The 18,997-nt window shown below is 54.4% G+C and overlaps 2 protein-coding genes across 6 annotated transcripts; both read left to right on the top strand.

Annotated features, from left to right (window-relative positions):
* The first annotated feature begins 12 nt into the window (after positions 1–12).
* On the top strand, positions 13–5,189 carry SIRT7 (sirtuin 7). Of its 2 annotated transcripts, XM_054083113.1 has the most exons (10): positions 13–240; positions 314–451; positions 1,108–1,212; positions 2,139–2,209; positions 2,303–2,375; positions 2,809–2,907; positions 3,382–3,618; positions 3,863–3,943; positions 4,640–4,746; positions 4,825–5,189. In XM_054083113.1, the coding sequence occupies exons 1-10, from the start codon at positions 145–147 to the stop codon at positions 5,036–5,038; spliced, it is 1,221 nt and encodes a 406-aa protein (XP_053939088.1). In that variant the 5' UTR covers positions 13–144; the 3' UTR covers positions 5,039–5,189. The 2 variants fall into 2 exon arrangements, with proteins under 2 accessions (XP_053939088.1, XP_009557309.2); XM_009559014.2 differs by lacking the exons at positions 13–240; positions 314–451 and having other exon boundaries at positions 647–1,212.
* Positions 5,190–5,216: 27 nt separating this feature from the next.
* Positions 5,217–17,916, top strand: PCYT2 (phosphate cytidylyltransferase 2, ethanolamine). Of its 4 annotated transcripts, none has more exons than XM_054083115.1 (13): positions 5,217–5,344; positions 5,460–5,548; positions 7,908–8,069; positions 10,119–10,185; positions 10,679–10,763; positions 11,813–11,857; positions 13,162–13,300; positions 13,956–14,038; positions 14,221–14,298; positions 14,881–14,946; positions 15,197–15,262; positions 15,752–15,840; positions 16,515–17,914. In XM_054083115.1, the coding sequence occupies exons 1-13, from the start codon at positions 5,277–5,279 to the stop codon at positions 16,603–16,605; spliced, it is 1,128 nt and encodes a 375-aa protein (XP_053939090.1). In that variant the 5' UTR covers positions 5,217–5,276; the 3' UTR covers positions 16,606–17,914. The 4 variants fall into 4 exon arrangements, with proteins under 4 accessions (XP_053939090.1, XP_053939089.1, XP_053939092.1 ...); XM_054083118.1 differs by lacking the exon at positions 5,217–5,344 and adding an exon at positions 7,554–7,847 and having other exon boundaries at positions 5,532–5,548; positions 7,949–8,069; positions 16,515–17,913; XM_054083114.1 differs by having other exon boundaries at positions 5,229–5,548; positions 16,515–17,913.
* The last annotated feature ends 1,081 nt before the right edge of the window (positions 17,917–18,997 follow it).

Here is an 18,997-nt window from a genome sequence, read left to right as displayed (position 1 = left end):
AGCGCTCTCTCTCAGCCGCCTGCGCTTCCTTGGGCCGCCGCGGCGTGGGGGGGGCGCTGCTGCGCGCGGGGCGGTGCCGCCGGAAGTGGCGCTCGGCTGCCGGAAGCGGCAGGGGGGCGCCGGAAGTTGGGCGCTTCCGGGGCGATGGCGGCCGGCGGCGGCTCCAGCCGGTCGGAGCGGAAGGCGGCAGCCCGGGCCGAGATCCTGCGGCAGGAGGAGCAGCGGGACCGGCGCAGACAGGTACGGCTCGGCGTGGAGCGGCCTCCCCCCCTGCCGCCGCGGGCCGCCGTGACCCGCCGCGTGTGCCGGGCAGGTGTCCCGCATCTGGAGGAAACCGCCCGCGGAGCGCAGCCCCGAGGAGAGCCAGGTGCTGGGCGAGAGCGAGGACATCGTCCGCGAGCTGGAGCGGCGCCGCAAACGGCGGGAGCGCCTGCGCCGGCGGCAGGAGGAGGTGGGCGGCCGGGGGATCGGGGACACCGGTAGGGAGGGGCGGATGGGGAACGGGCGTGGCGGTGAGGGAACGGAGACACCGGCAGGGAGGAGCGGGCAGGGGATGAACACAGCGACAGGGGAACGAGAGCACCGGCAGGGAAGGGCTGGCCGAGAAATGGGCGCGGCGGCAGGGAGGGGTGGGTGGAGGATCGGGGACACCAGCAAGGAGGGGCGGATGGGAACGGCCACACCAGCGAGGAGGGGTGGGCGGGGGCCTGGTCTCAGTCACAATCCACAGAGCTGCATCACCGAGAACGGTTCTAGGCCTGGCCATCGTCCCTCTCCTCCCAGGCCCACCCACGGTCTCTGCTTCAGTCTTGCTTCCAGCAGCTCCGTGCATTTTCCCACTGCATGTGGTTTTCTGCCTGCATGCTATGTGGGTGTGTCTCATGGGAGACTAGAGCTGCGTGGCTGTCATTTGGGAAGCTTTTTCCTTTGATCTTCCATGGGCAGTACCCACGTGTTTTTCTGTCAAAGCCATTTGTGATAATGTTTGTGTCGTTTTTTCTGGCTAGGCAAGGCCGTATGGAAACCAGTGGGTGCTCCCTGTTCCCTCCTCTGCAGCAGTGCGCCGTATCTCAGAAACACGTGAACTTGCTCAGTTGTATTTTCCAGGTATGTGATGAACCGGAGGAGCTGAAGAGGAAGGTTACTGAGTTGGCTGCTGCTGTCCGGAATGCCAAGCACCTCATTGTTTATACAGGAGCTGGGATCAGTACGGTAGGGTTCCTTGAGGGTGAGTGGCTGGAGCTTTGGGAGCTCCCTCTGGAGCGTTGTGATGCTGCTGGGACCTTTGTGGTTTCTGAATACTGACCGGGTGGGTGTCGGGTGCCAGGAGAGCGCAGCTGCTCTGCCAGCCCTGCCTGAGCTGAGACGCCTGCTGGTCTTGCCTTGTGGCTGCTGCCTGGGAGGCTGCAAGGTGGCACCACCTCTGTGATGTGGGAAGAACCAGTTTCATCAGTAGGAAGATCACTGGTCTGGCTGCATTGTAATCTCTTAAGTGCTTTTGGTGTAAAACCTAAAAACAAGTTAGCTGATTAATGGACAAGTAGGAATAGCTGGTGGATATTGGAATTTATAAGGAACAGTTTACAAGATGTTTGCTTTCGGTGCTGGGAGAGTGGAGAAGTTGTTCTGACTCTTCTAATGTGTCACTGCTGAGATGGGAGCCTGGTTTTTCTTTCCTTTTCCTACACTCTCTGTTGATACAGGGTGTGCAAGTGCATCACAAGTTTTTTTGCTAAAGATTGCTGAGTGCAAGGTACTCAGAAATGACTGAAAATAAGAAAAGGTTCAAGAACTGAGTTTGGTGTAGGAAGATGGGAAGTACCAAGGTGGGGGGAAAAAAAAAAAAAAGAGTTCTGGAGGCATTCTGTAATGGTGAAATTGAAGTAAAAAAAAAAAAAAATACCAGAGGTGGAAACAAGAACTGTAAGGTAGGATAAAAGATGCCAGAGAGAGAGGAAAGAGATGAAAAGATTTCCCTGCAATTAAGGAACCACTGCACTAGAAAAGCTGAAGTGAATGAAGAAGTAGCCGTGACTGAGGCATGTCTGGTGGTTAGGTTGAGAGCGGGTTGTTGTGTCCTGGGGCACAAAGTACGAACCTTCCCATCAGGCGTCATTTCTTCTCTCCCCGTAACACAGGCAGCCTCAATCCCAGACTACCGTGGCCCTAACGGCATATGGACGCTGCTGCAGAAGGGCAGGACCATCGGGTAAGGGGGACCTCTGAGCTGTACAGCAGAACGCTGGTGCTGAAAGACAGGTTAATGGCAACTCCAGCTTCTTTTGCTTCTCTTGCTTCTCAGGGCTGTGGATATGAGCGAGGCAGAGCCCACACTCACACACATGAGCATTGCCAGCCTGCACAAGCACAACCTGGTAAGCTATTTTTTCCTGCACCTCACTTGTGTTCCTCTGATTATGATAAATAAAAACCAACAGGGGAAAAAGCTTTACACAAGATTGCTACACATCCGAGTAAGAAGCAGCAGCTGTGCTCACGTCCAGTTGAGCCCTTTCCAGGCTGGCATTGGGCTGTAGCTCTGGCAGATTTTCCACTGATGCCTTTTCTTTAATACCTTGCATTTGCCTCCTGGTGGGGCAGCATCAGCCAGACCTCCAGAGCTCTGTTTAGCAGAAGCATCTTTCCGTTTAGCTCTCAGAAAGGTCTGTTCTCCATGCTTTTCCTTGGTTAGTTCTGCTCTGATGGGGCTCTGTGGTACCTGTTAAGATGCACTTGCCACCTGCTTTGGAACAAAGCTTCCAGAGTCATCTGTGTGTGTGTCAGCTCAGGGTTTTTCTCCTCTTCAAGGTGCAGCATGTGGTATCTCAAAATTGTGACGGGTTGCACCTGCGGAGCGGGTTACCCCGAGCAGCAATATCCGAGCTCCACGGGAACATGTACATAGAGGTGAGTGCCCAGCACAAGATGAAGTTGCTGTCCGTCGCCTTGCAAGAAGGTAAAACGAGCTGTTTCTCTCTCACTGACTCCAGAAGTGTTACTACCAGAGCTAAGCCTCTGCTCAGTCCCTGTTTGAAGTTGTCAGGTTTGGGATGAGCTAGTTCGCCAGCACTAAACCAAAGTGTTCTGTACAATGCGGTAGCTTTGTCTCTACTTGCTAGAGCCTTCTGCTTCTACTGCTCTTCCTCAGACCTCTGAAATCCATCCTGTCACACAGCCAACAGCAACGTGTAATTCCACTTGCTAGTTAAAGTTTTCCACAACTTTTGCAAGTTAGCATCTGATCCCTGATGATCTCCCTGCTACTGCTTCCAGTTTATTGTCCCCAGAAAGTGCTTTTTGCAGAGGGGCAGCAGGCTCCTGGCCTTTTGTGGGCTGGTTGCTGATGATATGAGCGGGTTTTTTTGCTGTCGTCCTGCCCAGGTCTGCACTTCCTGTACACCAAACAGAGAGTACGTGCGAGTCTTCGACGTGACGGAGCGTACCGCCCTGCACAGGCACCACACGGGCAGGATGTGCCACAAGTGCGGGGCACAGTTGAGAGACACAATCGTCCACTTTGGGGAGAAGGGGACGTTGAGGCAGCCCCTGAACTGGGAAGCAGCAACAGAAGCTGCGAGCAAAGCAGATGTGATTCTTTGTCTGGGTTCCAGCTTAAAGGTAACTCTAGAGACTCGGTGAAGACTGTTAGCAGCAATCCCTCTGGGTGATACACCTTGGTGCTGAGCAGTCTCCTCCCAAACAGACAACTGTAAACTCTGGTGTCAGGATTCGCCCACCATCTGTGATAGTCTCTCTTCCTCCCTCTTTCCCCTCCTGGTAATACATTCCTTTTCCTCTCACTGATACGGTTCAGGGTTGCTCATGCCTTTGGCTGTGCCAACCGTCTCTTATTTTGTGGCAGGTTTTGAAAAAATACCCGCGCCTTTGGTGCATGAGCAAGCCACCGACGCGCCGCCCCAAGCTCTACATCGTGAACCTGCAGGTGAGAGCGGCTTGCGGGGCTGGAGGAGATGAGTAATGCAGATGGAGCATGCGAGTGTGGGGCAGCCCTGGTGCTGCGTGGGGAGCTGCCTGCTGTCATTCTGCTGATACAGAAAATGCTGGCGAATAAACTGTCTAAGATTCGTTTTAGAAAGCAAGCAGCCTTCATCAGGGTTGGGCAGCACAAAGCAGTGTAATCTCCAAGCATGTGCAGGCAGACAGGAGCTGGACAGAATATATTCGCCAATTACATGCATGTGTATAAATGTTCCCAGAAATCTTATGCATATTCCATTACTTTCCAAGGTCTAATTTTAATTTTATGAAACTTTGAAACAGTCACAACTCTTCTTCATTTGGAGCTGGCTCCAGCTCTGCCTGACCTCGGCTTTAAGATAGAAGAATACTGCAAACAGAGGTGTGATTACAGAAGAAGACACGTCTGTTTAGCGCAGAAAATACAGTTCCTCACACAGTATGTTATGCTTTTCAAAGAAAGGACAGTGTCTGAAAAACACCATTTTAAGAAAAACGTGCTGTCAGAGGGACATTCTAACCTCCAAACCCCACAACTTATTAGATGGAACTCAGCTGTACTTTAGCTTAAATCAATATATTCCACTTTGAAGTATTCCATGTATTGTATCAAAACTGTGCCTCTTTTTGCAGTAGTGACCCCCTTCTTGTGTCCCCGCAGTGGACTCCCAAGGATGACCTGGCTGCCCTGAAGCTGCACGGCCGCTGCGACGATGTGCTGCGGCTGCTGATGGCGGAGCTGGGGCTGGAGATCCCGCGCTATGACCGGTGAGCAGCCGAGCCGGGGCCAGGAGGCTGCGGTGCTCCCGGTGCCCCCGACCCCATCTCCCTGTTTTGTCCCCGCAGGGCGCGGGACCCCATCTTCGCACTGGCTGAGCCGCTGCGCCCCGGTGAGGAGACCACGCACTCGCGGAAGCCCGTGGCGCCGCCGCCGGGGACTGAGCCGCCACCGGCGGAGGAGAAGGACGACAAGGCCAAGGCGGCGGCGGCGCCCGCCCGGCCCGGGGGGTGGCTGGGCCGCGGCTGCACCAAGGGCGCCCGGCGGAGGAAGAGCAACTGACCGCACCAGCATGGCGGCGGCGACACCGCCAACATGGCGGTGACCGGACCAAGATGGCGGCGAGGGTGGGGGTGGGTTGTGGGGACCGCCCCAAGATGGCGGCCGCGGTGTGCTGGTGGTGGCGACCCTCCCAAGATGGCGGAAGGGGGGGCGGGCGGCGGGTCCCGCCCAGGCTGGCAGCGGGCGGGGCGTTCGGGGCTGGGCCCGGTAGGTCGGCGCCGCCGGTGACAGCGCGGCCATGCTGCGCGACGGGACGGCGGGCGGCGCGGCGGGGAGCCGGCCGGTGCGCGTGTGGTGCGACGGCTGGTGAGTGAGTGGCGCGGGCGGAATAAATGGTGTTGGCCGAGCCGGTGCCTCCGCTCCTCCGTGGCCGCGCGGAGGGGGCGGGGGGCCGCGTTCCGAGCCGCCGCTGTCTCCGCAGCTACGACATGGTGCACTACGGGCACTCGAACCAGCTGCGCCAGGCGCGTGCAATGGGCGACTGCCTCGTCGTGGGCGTCCACACCGACGGTAAGGGCGGGGAGGGCCGGGGAGGGGGCCGGGGCCGCGCGGGCCCGTCACGCCGCTCCCCGCCCGCACCCTGGGGCGGCACAGACTAACAGCAGATCCTGCGTCCACAGGTCCCGCACCCTGGGGTGGGGTGGGATCCTGACAAGCCGCACCCTGCTCCTTCGCCCTGGGGTGGCAGAGGTCCTGCAGCCCCCACAGCCCGGGGTAACGGGGATCCCAACCTTGCGCGCTGCTTCCGCACCTGTGCGCTGGAGTAACAGGGACCGGGCACCACACACTGGTTCCCATAGCCTGGGGTGGCGGAGATCATGATATTACATACTGCTTCCACAGCTCCCGCACCCTGGGGTAATGGGGATCCTGACACACCGCACGCTGCTCCTGCACCCTGGGGTGTGAGGGGTACCAACGCTGTACGCTGCTTCCACAGCTCCCACATCCTTCATCCTTCTACAGCTCCTTCATCCTGGGGTGGCAGGAACCCCAACACCACACGCTGAGGTGGTAGAGATCCTGTCACAGTGCATGCTGCTTCCCTCCCGCACCCTGGGCTGACGGGGACCCCAACACTGAATGCTGCTCCCACACCTTAGGGCAGTGGAGTTCCGAACACTGCGCACTGCTCCTCTCCCGCACCCTGGGGTGCTCCTGCACCATGGAGTGGTGGCAGGGATCCTGACACCATATTCTGCTCCTGCACCCTGGGATGTCAGGGATCCCAACACCACACACTGCTCACAGAGACCCTCCCGCACCCTGAGGTGGCAGAGATCCTGACGCTACCCACAGTTCCCATACCCTGGCAAAACAGGGATCCCAATATTACACACTGCTCCTGCACCCTGGCGTGCCAGGGATCCCAACACCGCATGCTGCACACAGCTCTCCTCACGCACCCTGGGGTGGCAGAGGTCACATCGCACTGCGTGCTGCTTCCGTAGCTCCCACACTCTGGGGGGGGGAGGATCCGGGCACACCGCACCCTTCTGCCTCACCCTGGGGTGGCAGGGATACCAACACTGCCCGCAGCTCCCCTCCCGTACCCTGGGGCACCCCACGCTGCTCCCGCGCCCTGGGGTGGCAGAGATCCCAACCCTCATGCTGCTTCCCGACACACCACATGCTGCTCACAGCTCCCCTCCCGCACTCCAGAGTGGCAGGGATCCCGTCACATTGCATGCTGCTGCCCACACCCTGGGGCAGCGCCGATACTGAGAGTGCACATTGCTGCCCTCAGCTCTGCACCCTGGGGTGACAAAGGTCCTGCCACTGCATGTGGCTTCTGCAGCTCCCGCGCGCTGGGGTGGCAGGGATCCTGACAGCTCACACTGCTCCCCTCCCGCACCCTGGGGCGAGGGGGATCCTGACACACTACACACTGCTTTCCTCTGCTCCCGCGACTTGGGGTGACAGGGATCCAGACACACTGCGTGCTGCTTCTGTAGCTCCTGCACCATGGAGTGACAGGGATCCAGACCCCGCACACTGCTTTCCACGCCCTGGGGGGGCAGAAATCCCAACGCTGCATGCTGCTTCCACAACTCGCGCGTCCTGGGGTGGCAGGGATCCCAACACCGCACACTGCTCCCCTCCTGCACCTGGGGTGGCAGAGATCCTAACACTGCTTCTGCAGCTCCCACACCCTGGGGTGATGGGGATCCCAACACGCTGCTTCCTGTGGCTCCTCCCAGAGCAGCAGCAGCCTCCAAAATCAAGGATGTCTTCCCTGCGTAAAAGAGTGGGTTGTCCCTGTCTCTGGTGCCAGGGTTGGGTTTGAAGCTCGCCTGCTGTATTTGAGGGGTGACTGTGATTTGTGCTGTCAAAAAGATAGAACCTGTTAAAAGTGGGTCTAGCTTTGCTGGTACAAACTGCAGACCTGATATGCCAAAGCAAATTCCAGGGCAGAGAAAATGAATTTCAAGCCCATCTGAAAACTAAGTGCTGGGAACTGTTTCTCATATGTGAAGATGAATTTTAAATTGATTTACGGATGTGTATTTTCTAGCATGAACTGAGGATAGCATGAAGCTATTCTTTGGAAGGGGAATTTCCCCTTGGGGACTGCCAGGAGATCCAGATATTCCCCCCAGCTGGAAGTACCCGGGTACAAGGGAAGTATTGGGACCCTTTGCCTTCCCAGCAAGTTCCAGGGCCCACGTTACATGCAGAGGAAAAGCAACTGAATTAAAATCTTCCCCAGTGTAGCTGGGGCTTCCTTCTCTACCACAAACCAATTCCAAGCCAAGTTTCATCCCACGGTGAGGTTCACCTGCCCACGAAACGAGGTTGGCTGCTGCGAGTGAGTGTCTCCGCGGTAGCAGTGCATGCTTCTAACTGGTTCTTTCTGTTTCTAACTCAGAGGAGATTGCCAAGCACAAGGGCCCCCCTGTCTTTACGCAGGAGGAGAGATACAAGATGGTGCAAGCCATCAAGTGGGTGGATGAGATTGCTCCAGGAGCTCCCTATGTCACCACGCTGGAAACTCTGGACCGATACAACTGTGACTTCTGTGTGCACGGTGGTGAGTGCTATTCTGAGCCGAGAGTTGTATTAACGCAGGCCTGATGGGGCTCGCGTGCTTTTGGTTCTCCTGCTGCGAACACTAGAGTGTTCTGGCCAGCGCTGGCCGTAGGAGCGTGCTGGGCATCTACAGAGTTCTGCCATATCCATGCCTGTGCTGGGCAGCACAGCAGCTCCCCTTCTCTGTTCTGGAGAAACCCGACTGTGTGCTGAGCGCCCTCGGAGGGACCAAGTCCCTCTGGTTTAGGGATCCATTTCACTTATAGAGAGGAAGCCCCTTGTCTGACAGTTATCCTGGGTTTGTCCTGAGCGCCATCAGAAACTTGTGCCTAGGGGAAAACAATTTACAAACCTCGAACATGAAAAATGCTGTTAAAAATGTAAGTGTGCAGAAACACAATCATGCTTATATCTGCTTATCCGGGATGAGATCAGATCTGAAAAGCTTCTCTCTGTTTATCCAGCTGAGAAGCTGTTCAAGGGCTTAGCTGGCCATGGGTCAGAGACCCAGTTCTGGTGAGGAACACTTTTCGGTTTGCAGTCTCTGGAGAGAAATGGTATGCTGAGGAAACACGCTTACTTTTGTACTCTGTCCCTTCCTGGGTCGGCTTCTCTGGCTCCTTCAGCCTCAGCCCCTCCTCCCTGCCCCTCTGAATGCATTTGTTTCCTTTAATCAGTAGTCTTTGCACTCATTTCACTTATCCTTCCTCATCTGTTCCCAGCCACCTATTGATAAGCCTTGTGTTTCATCAAATGTAAATAAATCATTAATCCTCTATAGGATAGGTACGCTTATTCACTTGAACAAGGTGATTATCAAATTTCTCGTTAACTCAATTACCTGCCCTGAATGCATGTCTGGGTACGTGACCCTTGACGAGACTTGGTGAGGGATTATGGTAGCAGAGGAGTGCTCATGGCCTTTGCTCCAGTTTCCCTGCGTTTATCCCCTCTGCCAACCATCTAGCTCTTCTACCTGAGCAATACCTGCGCTCGCTGCAGTTTTGCCAGGCTGTGCTTATGCACAAGATAAGTTTTGAAACAGACAGGCTTAACTGGGAGAGTGACAGACAGCAAAGCTGCCACTTCTGCCTCTCCTGGCACGTGGAGCTGCACTTGCAGCGTGTTCTTCTCTCCTCTATCCCCATGCCCCGTGGTGAGGGCATGGGGTCGGAGCAGAATTCCTTAGCTTCCCTGAGTGCCACCTGACTCTGCGAGAGGGAACAGGCAGACCTGACTCTGCGAGAGGGAGCAGGCAGGAGCTGCCAGCGCCTGCGTTGTGCCCTGTCTGGGTTACCAAATGAAAGGCAGCTTAGGTTTTCACTTGCCAAGAACTGGCACTGAAAGTGGTTGAGAGATGTTTTCCAGAGTGAGTGAGCAGACCTGCCAAAGGTGGACCAGAGTTAACTCTGCAGAGGGGTAGCTTGATGCCGCATCCTTGGAAGTGTTCGAAACCAGGTTGGATGGGGCTTTGAGCCACCTGATGCAGTGGGAGGTGTCCTTGCCTGTGGCACGGGGTGGAGCTGGATGGGCTCTGAGGTCCCTTCCGACCCAAACTATTCTGTGTCGCTGCAGAAGTGCCATCACTGAGGGGAAGGCGGTGGGAGGGCTGTTTAATCCACTGGGAAAGTTGTAACATGAACCTACAGTTAAAACCAGTCCTAGAGAAGTGAAGGAGAAGGTGCTTTTAACACCGGGACTGATGGCAGCTGTTTATTATCATTCCAACAACAATTCGGTTGGCCCTGCTGCTGGATTCTCCACAAAGGCAACCAGCTCCGATTTTCTGGACTGTGTAATAAAAACAGTGGCCCAGATGGTTCGTGGCATTTAGCACCCAGGAATCTGCTTGTCTCCACGGTCAGCGTAGACTTGCAAACCCCCGACATTCCCATGGGATGCAGGATGTGCCCCGCGTGTGCACAGGGGTTGGGATTGCAGGAGTTCTGCTCTGGTTTATGTGCTAGACCTGTTTAGCTGTTGTTGTTCTGAAGCAGCCTTTGTGCAGAAAAACTTGGGGCACAGTTCTGAGCCTTTTCTCTCTCCGCAGATGACATCACCTTAACAGTTGACGGCAAGGATACCTATGAGGAAGTGAAGGCTGCAGGGCGATACAGGTAACCCGTGCTGCTTCCCTTCTTACCCACTTCTGGGCAGAATTTCTGGGAGTTGGTGCCCTGAAAGGAAGTCAGATGAACCACAGCTACCCTGAGGTCACACTTCAGTTTTGTGGTAATGAGCATCAGAGCTTCCATCGCTCCTGCCGTTTTGGCTCTGGGAAGGGTTGTGGGCTAGCGACTGACTTGGGGGGTTGTTCCTGTTCCTGGCAGATGCTAGTTCTGGTCTTGAAGCCTCACAGGGAGTTAGCTCTGTTGGGAAGTCTGTGCAAGGTAAGTTTTCCTCATGTGAGCGGTTGCTGTGGCATGAAGAAGATGCAGAGGCTCAGCAAGGGAATGCTGTGCTTGATATCAAGAGCATGTAGAAGGAAGGCTTTCTCAGGATGGTCCCTAGTTTGAATTTATCAGGTGCTACAGGTGTTCCCGTGGCAGTGGTGGGAAGAGGCGTATGCTCCTGTGGCTTCTGCTTTATCCTCTGCCTGTCTCCCTGCAGGGAATGCAAACGCACCCAAGGTGTGTCCACTACCGACCTCGTTGGCCGCATGCTGCTCATGACTAAGGCTCACCACAGCAACATAGTGAGTCAGAGGGCTTTGGGTGGGAGTGTGGAGCCCAGGGCATATGCCAGCTCTTTACTTTTGCTGTCCTAAATGGCAGTGGAGCTCTCGAGTCTGGCTCCTAAGTGCACGGACAGCTGGCAAGCTAATTATGGGCAGTGGCAGCAAAACACCCTGCTTATGTTTGCTTAAGCCTGTCTGAGATCAGTGTGATCTCAGCCCAGGCTGCTTTGGCAAGGTGTGGGGGGTAAAAACTTCGATCCCTCACGATTGGCATGGGCTTTGGGAGCATTATGGGAACTACAGGCTGGCCTGTGGCTTCTCTAAGAGTGAAACTCCATAGTGCAGCCACATTGATCAGTGCAGCGCTGCCAGAATTGGAAAGTTCTTCCTTCCTGCTGAGCTGCATGCTTCTGCCTTCTGCTGTCTCTGGTCTTACCAGATCTTTCTTGAGTCTCCTCAGCTCACTATCTGGTAGACAAACAACCTAACCAAAGGGAAATAAAGAAAACAGTTTTATGTTGGTTAATGAGTTAAATTGACTTAGTAAATAAGCAGTCCAGTGAATGGAATCGTCTGGATAACAGCAGGGTTGAGACAAGGAACCCACAAGAGGGATAGAGGGAGATCTGAGTGCTGAGCTGTTAGACAGGCTTAGCTGTAATATGTAAATTCACACCAAGGTCGGCATAGCGCTGCAAGCTGTCTGCAGGGGTCTGAGCCCATGGCTAGCGGCATGTCTGTGGAAGAAGGAGGAATGCTGTCTTCTTAGGGCCTTGCATAGTTGAGGGAGGACGTAGGCGTGCAACACTATAAAGTCTGCAGGTTGGGCAAGAGCCATCCTCACTGCGTGGTGCCAGGCTGGTATCAGATAAGGACACATTTCACCTGATTCATGCTAGGACATGAATCTGGTTTAGATATTAACTAGTTTGTCAGCACGCGGTGCCAGGGATCAGTGGTGCGCGGTCTGATCCAGGGCTGCCAGCACCTCTGCCACACACACGCATATTCTTGGTTGGATGAGCTGTGCGAGTGCTTAAACATTTTGACTCTTTATCTCCCTTCAGGATGAGGACCTAGACTATCGGAAGCACACTGACAACTTTGGGAAGGTAATGTGAGTTCTGGCTGTGGACGTCTGGTTGTTGTCCTGTCTGAGAAGGATTCCAAATGTGCTTTCTGGCCTGTTTTTCAGGCTTGGTTTTCCACTCACATTTAGTAGTAACCCCGATAGATGTCTGCTGTCCCATAAAGCAGCTCCTGTGGTTGGTGAGATAGGCAGGTGTGGCTGCATAGAGCTAGCAAGCAGGCTGTTCATCAATGACTGCATCCATTGAGTCTTTGCTGGCTTTCTGGCTTGCTTGTAAATTCGTTATCGCCACTTCCTTTGGGACCCAAGCGCCTGCAGTTCCAACCTAGGGACAGCCTCTGTGGATGCTCGTTTTAGTGCTTATGGTTTTAAAGGTGTTGTGTTAGGTCTGTAGCAGGCACGTAGGCAGAGTGGTGTGCTGCTGAATTCACGTGCCCGGTCTGCAAGTAGCAGGGCAGTCCTCCTGGGCTTCTCTGCCATGTCCAGCTCACATCTTGGGCTGCCTCTAAGGACCCATCAGCCCGTTTTTATTGCCTGAGTGTTGGATTGTCCCTGATCAATGGGTGCCTGATCCTACAGCTTGAGTAAATTATTTTTTACTCACCAGGCTGTTCTTCACCAGGCTGAATCCTCCTCATTGTTCTCCAGTGTTGGGTTTTCTGAGCATGGCTGTTTCCTGGTGTTTGGATCTGGGGAGAGTATCTGGGCGCCAGGTACCCTGCATGAGCCCCCTGCATGCTGCCCTTTGTGCGGCTTGGACGAGTTGTCTCAGCTTTTCCATTTCTTGCGGAGCAGCTCGCTTTAGGGGAGCGAGGCAGGGCTGCAGTGAGTGACTCCGTGGCCGTTTCCAAAACTGCCACGTGGTGGGGATAAAGCTCTTCGTTTTCTCCAGTCTGGGTTCTGGCCCATGCTGGAGCTCTGGGTCATCTCCTCCAGCTTGGCAGGCACCAGCCAGGAGCGTGGGCAGGCTGCTGTAGGGCTGGAGTGGGGCACAGGTGGGTTGTGTGTTGTCTTCCTTAGCGAGCCTTGCCTCTCCTGGAAATCCGAGACTGCCCTGTCGCCTTCCTTCTTCCTGAGCTTTCTTTTCAACATCTCCTTAGCTGGCTATTGAGGGGATGGTTTAGGCTGTGTTTGACAGAGCGAAAAGTGCTTCTGTGAGGTTGCATAAATATTTGGTGCCAGGAATGTGGAAACTCCAAGCTGATGGGAGTCGTGATACTTGCTAGCAAACCAAGGCTGCCAGTCGCGGGCAGCTGCCTTCTGCATGCTGGCCAGACCTGCTCCCGCAGCCTGAAAAGGAGCCTTGTGTGCTGTGTGTTTTCCCAGGGGCCCAAAGGTCACAGTCCCTGGACTGGCGTCTCGCAGTTCCTGCAGACATCGCAGAAGATCATCCAGTTTGCGTCAGGGAAGGAACCACAGCCAGGAGACACTATCATCTATGTGGCCGGAGCCTTCGACCTCTTCCGTATCCTTGACTTTGTTCTGTCAAGAAAGTAGCGTTGGTCTTTTTGTTTGATGTTTTCATGTTTTGAGGCACTAGATCAGGATATTTGCTGCCTCTTTCTTTTATTTTTTCCCCTCCCTTCTTTTTTTTTCGTTCTTTTTTTTTTCCATTCTGTAGGTGTGCCTGTGAGGGAGGAGGCAGGAGTTCTCCCTGGCAGTTTCTTACTCACAGGACACTGAGGAAGGAGCTACAGCTCCTCTCTCTCTCAAGATTTTTGGCTGTGGAGGATTTCAGGAAGGCAGCCGGGTGCTCTCCACACTTCAGTGCCTTTTTGGGGTTGTAGACAGAGAGGCTGCGCAGGGCTTTGGGAGCAGACACTGCCTCCCTGAGATAGACTTTGAGGCATTGTGCCCTAACACCTGAAACAGGTAGAAATTCTGAATAGGAGCAAAGTTGAGTCCATGTAAGGTGAAGCTGGAAGGATGTCTGGCTTTTGCCCTGAAGCCTGAGGAGGAAGGAGGCAACTGTTCTTAGCACACAAGACAGGCGAAGATAAAATTCTTTGGATTCCTGCCTCCCACCGTGGTCCTCCCACTGTGGTTTTTCAGTCTATCTGTGTCTTGTCTTCCTTTCCCTGTTTTCCCTGTTAGCTTCAATTCCTTAAACAGGTCTACAGATATTGGGCATGTGGATTTCCTGGAGAAGGTTCACCAGCTGGCAGAGAAACCCTACATCATTGCTGGGCTGCACTTTGATCAGGTCTGTGTGTCGTGGTGTCCAAAGAGCAGCTTGGCCCCTGTTCTTTCTGGAACAAGCAGGCTGTGCTCTGGAAGACAAGAAAGGGTTGTATTGGCCAATACAGGATTTTTATGTTGGGAGAAAGTGAGAGGAAAAGGGTTTGCTTTGTCTCTCTTCTAACTGTAACTGGTGCTTCGCCTTAGGAAGTAAATCGCTACAAAGGGAAGAACTATCCCATCATGAACATCCATGAGAGAACACTCAGTGTCTTGGCCTGTAGGGTAAGTGCCTCTGCGCTGTTCCAGAAGTTGCCTGGAGGTGGCTGATGTTCACCCGTAGCTAACAATCTTACATGAGTTCTTTGGTGTGTGCTGAGAAGGCAAAGACAGGACTGTTGGCTTTTGGCTGCCAGAAGTGCTGGTGTGCTCCAGGGAGGAGTCCCTGGGCTCCTCTGCCGTCCTGGCTGACCTGAGCGACTGAACCCCACCCGCTCTCCTCACCGGCAGGGGAAGGGCAGGATGCCTCGCAGGGAGCCGCTCTGCACTGCAGCTGTGTTCTTGTAGAAAAATCTCTGCTCCCTGCAGCAGGGGAGAAAATTCCTGGGAAAGAAGCATAGGAAGGCCCTGAAATGTGTGTCCTGAGCAATCAATATTTGGATTTGATGTATATGCGCTACTAGAAAGCATATTCTTTAGTGGAAGAAAAAGAAGCTGTGTGGCAATCAGTGGCCATGAAACCCACTTCCCTGTTCCTTTATGCGAGTTCCTACCTCAATAACTGGTTGATGTGCTCAAGCCTGTTTAGGAAGCAGCCTGGCCTCTGCATTTTTTGGTTTTTCTCCTCAAACCTGGTTTCTTTTCTAGTATGTTTCAGAAGTGGTGATCGGAGCCCCATACGCTGTCACTGCCGATCTGCTGGATCACTTCAGGGTGAGAGCCTTTGCCTATAGATGTACATGAAGATCTTGCTGTTTGATGTACTTAGGAAGATAGAGTGGTGCAGGAAAAGGCAGGGGTGTAGAAGAGACATGGTCCTGCTCAGCAGCATTACAGGGAGCTCCAGCTGCAGTGCCAAGCCTGGGGCAAGAGGGGCAGCTTTGCTGATCTCCAGGCTGTGCCATGGATGGGAAGGTCCCTGTCACCTTTTGGATCTTGCCAGTGACTTTATGTCCTTCTCCAGGTAACACTTGTGTGTCATGGGATGACTGAGGTGGTGCCAGACAAGGATGGTTCTGATCCGTACGAGGTGAGCTGCCAGCTACTGCTGTCGATGCTTCTTTGTCAGTGTTCAATAGATACAGCGTAGCTTTGTTCATGTTCCTGAGCTGAGGATTTGTGTTGCAGAAGACGCTACCCAAGCAAGCCCTTGGTAGGTGATGCTGATTTTAACTCACCCTGAGGGCAGCTGCTTGGAGCAGAGCCTGTAAATCATTCACAAATGCTCCTTTCTTTTAGTCATAGTGTTGTTTTGCCTGCTTCTGATGCTTTTATGGCAGAATGAGAAATCCTGTAAACTTTGCTTTATGCCAGCCCTGGGCAGCCTCGCTCGGCTCCTGCGCACGTGAAGCTTTGCTTTCAGAATTATTTATTCTGCTTCCTAGGAGATCATTTTCTGTTGTGCCCAGCTGGGCACTCACAGGACCTGCCGTGACTTCTGCTCAGCTTTCATTGCAGAGCTGTAAACGCAGAGGTCCCGTGTAGTTTCTCCAGCTGAGTCTGCTGTGTTTGTTCACAGGAGCCAAAGCGACGTGGCATTTTCCAGCTGGTGGACAGTGGCAGCAATCTCACCACAGATTTAATTGTGCAAAGAATCATCAAGAACAGGTTGGCTTTCTTCATCTCCGAGTTCTGTCGTGTATTGTTCTGTCCTGCGTGTCTGAGGCCCAGTTAATGGGCTCAAACGTGGAGAGAAGGTGTTAACTAAAGGCACAGAATCAGTGAACTGGTCCCTCATCTGCCATAGCTTGGGCAGGCTGCTGTACAGGAGAAGGAACAGCTAAACTCCACTACACCAGAATGTGCTCCACAGCACATCTTAGTATTTTCCCTCCTTCTCTATTAGTGATAATGTTTCCTCACCGTGTTCTTGGGGATTTAGCGTGTTACTTCTTTCAGAATTTACTCTTTTAGGCCTGAGCCCTTTACTTTCAAGTGACCTTGGCTCACCATGGTGGTAAATTTGATGTTAGGGCACTCAGTGGTCTGTCCCAAGCGTGGAATAGCAGCATTTTCTGTAGAGGGAGCAGCGTCTTCTGCAGAGGGAGAAATTAGTAGTGTTTGGCCAGTGTGGGAGCCTGGGACTTCGGAGTGATGGTAATGGTTGTGGGGAGCTCTCAGTGATGGCTCTCAAAGAGGAGCCGTGGGGTTACTGGTGAGGTTTTTGAAGTACTCTGAACAAAGCAGTGTAGGAGAAGGCAGTGGTCCCCCGCTCTGGGTACTTTTAGTTTACTAGAGATACAGATGAATGAGAATCTTGTGGCATTTTGTAATTGATGCAGGCTGGAGTTTGAAGCTAGGAACCAGAAGAAGGAAGCAAAAGAGCTGGCTGTATTGGAGGCCATGAAGAGACTGGAAGAGGAGAAGCACTAGGCCAGCGGTGCGCTGGTGCGTGCGTCGCAGAGTGCCGCGGCCCGACCCTCCTGAGAGGGGACCCCTGAATGGGGACATGGCTGCCGGCCTGCACAGGATGTGCTGTCCTACCCTCGTTTGTCCTAGCTCCTCTTGCACTAATTATGCAGGCATAACGAGTCAGGATCCTGCTGCCTAGTTCTTCCTCCATTAATCAGCCCCAATCCCTTTTCCTAGGAGGAGATTTAAAGAAAAAAACCAAACCACATGGTTTTAATCATAACTAATATTTTAACATGTTGATGTGCTTTTACCTTCTACCATTTCTGGCTTTTAGTAGGAGGGAAAGGGAGCAGCTGCCCAGGTCCCTGTGCTCCTCGGAGTTCGGCTGTCCTGCCCGGAGTCTGTGTTCCAGAGCAGCCCTTTGGGCAGTGGTGGGGTGGCTGGATGGGCTGCTGGGAGCAGCCTTCCTGGGGAAGGGGAATGTCGCCCGCGATTCCTCCTGTGAGTGGCGTTAGGGATGCTATGCGGCTGCTGGAGGTGCTGATGGTCCCTGTGCTCTAGGTTTATCGTGCTGCCTCCTCTCAGCTGCTGCCTCTGTGACAATACTGAGCCCACAGCTGCTTGAGGTTGAGCTGGAGAAAGCCTCTCCTCGCTGTGGCTGATGCCAGGGAATCATTTGCTGCCCAGTAGCAGGTGGTGGGGTTGTGGCCACTGCAGGGGTGCAGGGGCCCTCCGTGCTGCGGTTTCCGAGCCGTGCTGAGGTGTTTGTGCACTGGAGTCATGGAACCCCAGAGGCTTTTCCCGAAGGTTGTTGCTGTCACGAGGCAGCAGGACCCAGTGGCGCGTGTAGACCCTGCTCAGAGCCCTGCTTGCTGCTGCTGCCAGAGTCCATATTGCACCCAAGGAGTTCCCTCAGAGAGGGACTGTGACAGCTGAAACGTGAGGGCTGTGCTCTCAGGGCTGGCGTGCAGTGTGTGCCCTGCGGGGATGTGCAGGGCCTGAGGGGGACAGGGGCCGGGCTGAACCCCTCTGACATTCCAGGGGGCTGTGGCTGGATGTCCTGGGCCGCTCCCTGCGCCGTCCCTCCATGTGGCTCTGTTGTCCTCTCTGTTATCAACTTTTATTGCTGATCATTAATAAAATATTGAAGAGTTGAGTGGGGCCCTCTTTGGGGCGTGAGTTCATCCAGGTCCCTCGCTGGGAGACTGCCTTCTACATCGGCTTTTCCCTGGAGCTCTGGTGGAAGCCAGGGAGAGGCTGCTGTGGCCGGAGAAGGAGCTTGTTGCCCATGGGGAGTCCAGCCGGAGCTCTGAGGCATGCGGGATTTGTTCTGGCACAGGGGATGGGGATCGCTCTGGCCAGAAGCTGTTTGTCCTTGCTGCAGGAGGAGGGTTTTTTTTAATTCAATAGAAAATTGAACCAGACAGTGTGAGGGGGTCTTTGTTTTGCTGCATTCTGGGGGGTTTATGGTTTCTGGGCTCCAAAATTGCAGTAGAATTTGCACTGGAAAGGTGAGTGTCCCAGCACTTCAGTGGGCACATAACCACGGAAGGTGGAGGTGACCTGAATCCTGCTGATCTCTTGGTGGATCAGGATACCAAAGCAGCGACTGCGAGCAGCCACAGGGGTCTGTCCTGCTGCCCGGCTGCAGTGGGGATGAGGCAGCCAAGGAGCTCGGGGTCTCATGGCTGCGTCACTGCTTATCCAAAACTCGCCTGTTGGCGTTTCAGTGACAAAAAGAATAGAATATTCATGGAATACGTGTGTGTGTCACCCGTGACAAGAGCCAAGACACCCACCTGTGTGGGAACGCTCCCGGCCGAGCACTGGGCAGGAGAGGACTGGAAAACTGAGCCTTCTGTCCTCTTCTGATGCAGAACATGTCGTGTTCTCTTCTCCAGGATGCTGGGGTGCTGCAGAAGGGCTCTTCCTCAGCAGTGGGGCCACGTTCTGCAGGGAGTTCTGCAGCTGGCGGCAAGGAAGGAGCAGCCCCAGGGATGCAGGAGTGATCCCAAACTTCTGCCACCCTTTTTTGGTGAGGAGGAAGGTTCTTCCTCTCAGGGAAAGTAACCCTGGCTGGTGGCAGCAAAACGGTGGCTATGGTGGAAAAGCCTCTTGCTCTGCCCTGCTGGAGGGTCTGGAACGGTCACCTCCCTCCCGATGGGTCCAGGCGAGCCCTTGCCGCTGCAGAGGCTGCTCCACTGCAGCTCTCCAGCCAGGCCCAGGGCTTCCCCTTCCAGACCACAGGCAGTGGCTGCTGTTGGGGGTTCACCCACGACTGAGGGGACTGCAGCAGCTGCTCATGCTGTGGGCTCTGCCCTGGCTCCTGTTCGGCTGCACCTCATGGAGAACAGGGGCAGGGGCCTTGACAGCCAGGGGTCTCGGCCACCTTGAGGGGTTGTGGGATCAG

Source organism: Cuculus canorus, chromosome 18, assembly GCF_017976375.1.
Source record: "Cuculus canorus isolate bCucCan1 chromosome 18, bCucCan1.pri, whole genome shotgun sequence".
Classification (NCBI taxonomy): domain Eukaryota; kingdom Metazoa; phylum Chordata; class Aves; order Cuculiformes; family Cuculidae; genus Cuculus; species Cuculus canorus.
The sequence above is the reverse complement of the archived record's forward strand: the minus strand, read 5'-3'. Positions and strand labels throughout refer to the sequence as shown.

Excerpts from the sequence above, each read along its gene's own strand:
- SIRT7 (XM_009559014.2), top strand. The coding sequence starts at position 844 with ATGTGGTTTTCTGCCTGCATGCTATGTGGGTGTGTCTCATGGGAGACT. Across the intron at positions 2,210-2,302 it reads CAGAAGGGCAGGACCATCGG|GGCTGTGGATATGAGCGAGG; the intron begins GTAAGGGGGACC and ends CTTGCTTCTCAG. Across the intron at positions 2,376-2,808 it reads GCCTGCACAAGCACAACCTG|GTGCAGCATGTGGTATCTCA; the intron begins GTAAGCTATTTT and ends CTCCTCTTCAAG.
- PCYT2 (XM_054083114.1), top strand. The coding sequence starts at position 5,371 with ATGGTGTTGGCCGAGCCGGTGCCTCCGCTCCTCCGTGGCCGCGCGGAG. Across the intron at positions 10,186-10,678 it reads AAGGCTGCAGGGCGATACAG|GGAATGCAAACGCACCCAAG; the intron begins GTAACCCGTGCT and ends GTCTCCCTGCAG. Across the intron at positions 13,301-13,955 it reads CGGAGCCTTCGACCTCTTCC|ATATTGGGCATGTGGATTTC; the intron begins GTATCCTTGACT and ends ACAGGTCTACAG.